The sequence below is a fragment of the Trifolium pratense genome, linkage group LG4 (assembly GCF_020283565.1).
Source record: "Trifolium pratense cultivar HEN17-A07 linkage group LG4, ARS_RC_1.1, whole genome shotgun sequence".
NCBI lineage: Eukaryota > Viridiplantae > Streptophyta > Magnoliopsida > Fabales > Fabaceae > Trifolium > Trifolium pratense.
In genome coordinates, this window is record NC_060062.1 from 48684923 (window position 1) to 48691553 (window position 6631).

Here is a 6631-nt window from a genome sequence, read left to right on the forward strand (position 1 = left end):
GACTTCTTTAGATTAGACTGGATCAAACTGAATTCAAGTTATATAAAAATGATCATATTTTGGTCTATTTTTGCTTTTGTTGATTACATATTGGTGAATGGGATGTGAATTACTATATAATTATTATGACAAATAAGTGTGGTATGTGATATGTTGGTAATTAGTGAGACAAAACAAGCATGATTTGAATTAGATATATTACAGACAACTAAGTAATGAGTAAGTTACATACGGTTAAGTCGTGGGTAATGTCCCGACAAACACGAACATTATAGGTGGTTTATTTGTGGGTAATGAATTGTATTTATGATTTAACTGACGATAAATAGAGACAAATAAGTTGTTAAAATTATGTTTACTCACTCAAGTTACATATGGCTTTCTTTATCGTGCATAAAAATTACCACAGGCTTTTTTCCACCACCAATGATTATTTTTTGTGAGTAATAACATTTTTTTTGTAGTGAACTTGAAAAATTTGATGCTTCACATGATAAGGGATCTTCTCGTTGGGGTAGGGGGTAGGGGGTAGGGGGGAGGGGATTGGATAGTTCAACTACTTTGAGCTAACGGTTAAAGAAGATAAGAAGTGAAAGGATCAGAGTTCAACTTTGGCGAATGAGAAAAATACTAACAATAATAACTATTACTAACTTTGGACTATTACTTGTGTCAAAAAAAAAACTTTGGACTATTACTAAGGCGAGAGAGCTTCAGTAACCTTACTCTTGAACTAAAGCTGAGCTTACCTTCACCCCTGTTATAGGCAATGGTAGGTAAAAGGTTTCTGCCTCAGCATGTATGAACTTGGGTGTTATTTCATCCGGCAGGAGCACCCTTGTTTTCTAGCCTTCGTGCATGACATGAGTGGTTAGCGCTAGGCACTTTTTTGAATGCAGTATGTTATGCTCAAATGTTCACTAAAATAAGAGACACAAAGAAGCCCTTTTCCCGTAGGTTTTACAGTTATCCTCCATCAGAGAGAACGTTAGATGTTGCCCCCGCCGTCTCATATTGAGTGACTTAAATTATTTTAACACATTAAAAGGTTATAAGTACATGAAAGAGAACAACAATTATACAAAATTATCTTTTTTAACCATTGATTGTTAACTATTATCATGAATGTATAGTGAAGTATAGTAACCTTGAGAATAGTACACATACATAGTATTAATTTTGAGGTAAGATTGAACAACTTCATAGAGGGAGTATTCTACTCCCCAACTTCATATTCATATAAAACCGTACAATAAACAAGATTTAATACAGAGTAGATTAAATGACTGAATATAGAAAAGAGGAGGTAAAAATTCCATACAGAACATCTTACAGATGCAGGGTCGATGTCTTCCAATGATAGCATATCGAGGTTAAGAATGCTCTTCTATGTTTCAGCTTTGAATATCGGCGTGACAATAATTAGTCGAGCATGTAGATTCTAGAGGCTATGTCCTGGACCAACCAATCAAATCCCTCAAGCAGACCCTCGCCAGTATATGCACTACATCCAACTATCATCCAGTGCCGAGATTTATCCATAGCTTCCAAGTTCAACACCTGTTTAGAGCACATTACTAAATAAACTTCAAGAAAATGAAGAATTTATGATTCTTATGGCCTGCTTAATTTTTCTAACACTTGGCACTACTTGTTTCCCGAAAACAAGTAAAATTCGACTATTGTCAAACGAATGAACTATTTTCTTGTGTGACTATTTTGTTAAATGAGCAACACCTGCATGTTTTAACATCATTTTGATCTTTGTAGTCAATCTCATCTGGTGCGGATTGATTTGCATTTTTAGTTTTATGTATCACCTACAGAATGAAGTGTTATAACATAACAAACAATCATATCTAAAGGACCCTAAACTGCATTGTTTTTTATACAGTCATGCCCCAAAGAACAATGTTAACAACTAGCTGCCTAAGCTGGGAAAATTAAACCCACCAGCATACGACTCAGAACAAAAATGAAAACAGCAGTATCTTGATTGGTTACTGCCACAGGTAGGTTTGTTTAATAGAAAGTAACTTTTCCTATGGAGCTCCCCTGCTCAAAATGAAATTGTATACCACCGTAAGACATTGCCATGTGAACTCTGCTCAAGAGTATAGCCATGATGGTGCTTATAAAGTAAAGATATATAAAATTACAATTTTTTGTTTTTTTTAATGGCAGATAAAATTACAAATTAACCAGTCTGAATCTAATATATCAATTCTTTTTTTATTAATCATAGCTTTCAATTCAATCCAGCATTGATATATAATAGTCACCCAATTAACAGATTTTGCACGAAACTAACTACCTCTCAATGAGCGTTGTTTGAATAGTAGATCAGCTAAAAATATACTATTCTTATAACAGATTGCTTTGAGTCCTAATTTCTAAACATTATTGATTTTACACAACATCCAAGAGTAGTTGAACAACTAGTGAACCATGCTCTCCAACCCCATCAAGCCATATACACAGTAAGACAGTTCAGTGGACGAAAATATGTGAAATTTGTACACAGAAAGATTTCAGTGCAGGAAATATATGCTTTAAATCAATGAATTTTGCAACTTCTTATGGTGAGGTCATAAATTTTCTGATTGAGACTTGATTGTAGGAAGATAATTATGTGGATTAATGTAAAAGTCCCATCTAGTAAAAGAGCATCAAGTGTTCCAAAAAAAACCTTACGGTCAATTCTCAGCATATTATGTATACTTTTGAGTCAAATTCCTGTAATGTTACCTAAGTTAGGGAATAAGCCCCCAGATAATATTAAGCTTACCTTAGCTATTTCTGCGGGTGCAAGGGCACCTTTAATATCTTGTTTATTTGCTAATATTAGTAAGGATGATCCAGATAGTCTCTGTCAAATGAAAAGTAAAACTATTAACATTTGAAAATATTAGTAGCTCACAAGCACCAGGAGATGAACAGAGTAAGCATTTGAGCATCCCAAATTATTAACAATGAGAGGTACCTATAGCAGGTTTTGGTGTAACAAGCATTTTGTTCAAGTGCTAAAGAATCAAGATAACAAGTGCCTATGAGTTATGAACTTATGATTGCTTTGGTACTCCCATTCAAAAATATTTCTCCTATAAGGTAAATTAGCAAGTTATCATAAGGAAAGGAAAGCAATAGATAATGGAATAAACAGGATTCGCTGCATATTGGTTCTTGAAAAAAATTCTTGAAGCATTCACTTTAGGCAACTATTATGCTTGGATGCATTAGTACAAAGGATACACGAGTATTTGCCAATCAATAGATCAAATGAATTGATATACCTTAGGGAAAAAAAAGACTGAATATCTTCACTTAAGTACTACATGTAATTAAATGACTTAACTACACATTTGGTCCCTTTCGTTTATTTTAAGTTTCAATTTGATCCCTTACGTTTTTAACGTTTGCATTAGTTAGTCCTTTCCGTCAGTTTTGTTACATGTGGCAGTCAGTTTGCATATGTGGACAAACACGTGGACACTTTGACACACTGACCCATGTATAGTTCAAACGGTGTTAGTGACAAAACTAACGAAAATGACTAAATTGAAACCTAATGGAAACGTAAGGGACCAAATGTTTAGTTAAGACTAATTAAATTGTTATGTTAATAAGCAATGACCCATTTGTATTGAACAAACCTCTTCCTTTAGAAGGTTATCTAGCTCCATTTTGCAATCATCCAACCTTCTAAGATCCGAACTGTCAACCACCCAAACCAAACCATCTGTTTGCTCAAAGTAGTTTCGCCAGTAAGATCGGATTGTTTTTTGGCCCCCAACATCCCATATATTTAGAGTGTACCTGCCATTGTCAATCTAGATAAATGCCTCCACATTCTAGAATATAGTAAATCATAGTAAGAAACTCAACAAAACAAAGACTAACAAGTAACAACATATAGAATGACCTGGCATATTGTGTAACAGTAAAGGGAAATCACAAGCAAATGGCCAAATACTTTCAAAGAATTTAAATAAAAAACACTACCATGTTAAGCAATATCACAACCATAACCAAATTAAACAATATCGCATGTTTAAGCAATATCACATGTTTATCCCCATCAAACAAAAGATAAATACTATTGTCAAAGCAGAACGCATAACCATGTTCAATTGAAACTTTAAAGACCAAAAGCTCATTTTTATTCACATTTCCCCAAAAAGAGATGACTAACATGACAGCAATTGAGAAAAATAAAAATGGACATTCGAAGAGATATGCATATAAAATTAGTGTGATTTGTGAGATGAAAAATGAAGTGATGTTTTACTTCTGGTAGGTGATGGTTTTGATGTTGAAGCCAAGGGTAGGACTTATGACACTAGTGTCCTCCCCATTAATCTTTAAAACAATTGTAGTTTTCCCAGAATTGTCCAACCCACTGCATAAAAAATTTGACTATCAGTTAATGTAGTAAAATATAGAACGACGGAAAATGAATTTGGAGAGAAGCTTACACCATAAGAATTCGCATTTCCTTCTCCTTCTTTTTGATTTTCCGAATGATGCTGAGAAGACCCATTCCTAGAGAGAAGGCCAAAACCTGAGAAATAAATTTTCTTTTTTAGATCACCAATGTTCGAAAGAAAAGGGGGTGGTAAAGAAAAAAGAAACAAAACAGCGATAGTAGTATTCATCATAATCTCCAATACCAACCAATGTAGTTTTTGGCAACAAAAAGTTATAACAATACCAAAATGACACCTCACTAGAGTCCATAAGCTTATGTTATTAAACTCCGACCAGCCATCGATTACTCAGTCAGAGCACTGAGTCACTAGTCGAACCTAGAGCTGGAAAAAAGGGCTAAACAGCATACTTTGTGTCACGACCCAATCTCAGATCCAGTGGCGGAGCTAGCTCAAAATATTGGGGAGGGCCGCAATTTTTCTTTTAAAGAAAATAAAAAGTCATGAATGCAAAAACACCAAATACACAACACCAACACTAACACACCTCAAGCCTATCTATCTTTGTCTAAGCCTCCACTAATACACAACAACTAGGAGGACACCACATCAGATCATGAACGATCTGAGTAATCACCATTACAAAATACACCTAGCCACATCTATAACACCAAAAAAATTAAGGTAAATGGACACCATTACAAAGCTGCATTACATACCAAAGCACCTAACACCACAACAAATTCAAACAATCACAACAAGATGTGCAACCCCAAGCCATAAAAAGTTGCAAATTGAACCAACACACTCCTAATAGCAGGCAAACAACAAAACCCAAAACAGCTCCTACACATTGCATTCCAAAACCAGTACAAACAAACACTTAAATAAAATCAAACACTTCACTAATTAATTTTACACCACTTCAACTTTGTTGATTCTATTGCTTTCTACTAACTCAAAATTGAAGGCAAATAAAACTCAATGACATCGTTCCACTAACTTAAAAACCCCGCTTCTTTATCAAATTTAACAACAAACAACTAAAATTGAGCAAGTTTTCTAACAATTTAACAACAGGTGACCTACAACAACATTCAATAATAACATTTTAACATAAAAATCTGAGAGAACAAAGGGGTTTCGTGAGACATACATGAGAACAGAAATCGGAGAGATGAGAAAACGAGGTCGACGGTGGAAGGTGGTGTCGTGGGTTGCACAGACGGTGCTTTCGTGTGGTTGCCGACTTGCCGTAAACGGTTGCGACGATGTGAGGGTGAAGGAGCAAGAATATTCTCAGTTTCTCACGCGTGTGATTCTAGGAGGAAAAGATTATATTGTATTTTAAAAGAGTTACCAAGGGCATAATAGTAATTTCCCATGTAAGAAAAAAAAATTAAAAAAGAACTAGGGCGGGCCACGGCCCTGCCGATCCCACATGTAGCTCCGCCCCTGCTCAGATCATGACGCTAACTCATCATATATCCAGCCCGTGCAAGCCTAATCCACTAGCTATAACCTATACACTATAACAAATATTCTTATTTAAAAATTATAGAGTTACTGAAATTATAGCTCGACGGGAGGATCCCTGATCCTACGTATCCCTAAACGATTAGGGAGTCAGAGTCATGTAGTTCGGTAAGTGTTGGTTAACTATCAACAAAGTATATAAAACTATCTCATTTCATTATGTACACATAGACCACATTATCTCTTCGTTATGGTGAACGGCTATACCACATTATCTCTTCGTCGTGGCAAACGGCTATACCACATTATCTCTTCGTTGTGGCGAACGGCATTCCTTATAGAACTAAGTAAATATTGGCAACTATTTAAAATATCAATTCAAACATTCACATCAATTAAATTATAGTCATAACCACAATTCTAAACCACTATTAGATCACAACAAATATATATCCAAAAACGTAAAAGGTAATGCATATAAACAACTTAAAATCAACAAGCTTCTCATGCTTTTCCCCAAAAAGATAAATATTCATATGAAAAACAATCATCGAAAAAGCTTAGCTACTCACAATATCTTATTTTTCCAACTAGTGAGACAACAACAATTGTATCCTTCAATTATTATAAAAGACTTAAACAACTCTCTAATCATTGATTCTTACTCTTCTTTATCTAAGAGTCACACTACTACTCATGAGAATCAATAGGGGAATTTATATTTCTCA

The 6631-nt window shown here is 34.7% G+C and overlaps 1 protein-coding gene across 2 annotated transcripts in view; it reads right to left on the reverse strand.

Moving 5' to 3' along the window:
• Nucleotides 1-1076: 1076 nt before the first annotated feature.
• LOC123921679 (ADP-ribosylation factor-like protein 2) overlaps nt 1077-6631 on the reverse strand; it is a 7177-nt gene continuing 1622 nt past the window's right edge. For both annotated transcript variants that reach the window (XM_045974320.1, XM_045974321.1), the window contains 5 exons: nt 4476-4561; nt 4289-4399; nt 3654-3816; nt 2789-2869; nt 1077-1560 (listed from right to left, as the gene is read on the reverse strand). In XM_045974320.1, the coding sequence (XP_045830276.1) occupies nt 1423-1560; nt 2789-2869; nt 3654-3816; nt 4289-4399; nt 4476-4561 (579 nt within the window). In that variant the 3' untranslated portion in view covers nt 1077-1422. The remainder of the gene's footprint in view (nt 1561-2788; nt 2870-3653; nt 3817-4288; nt 4400-4475; nt 4562-6631) is intronic.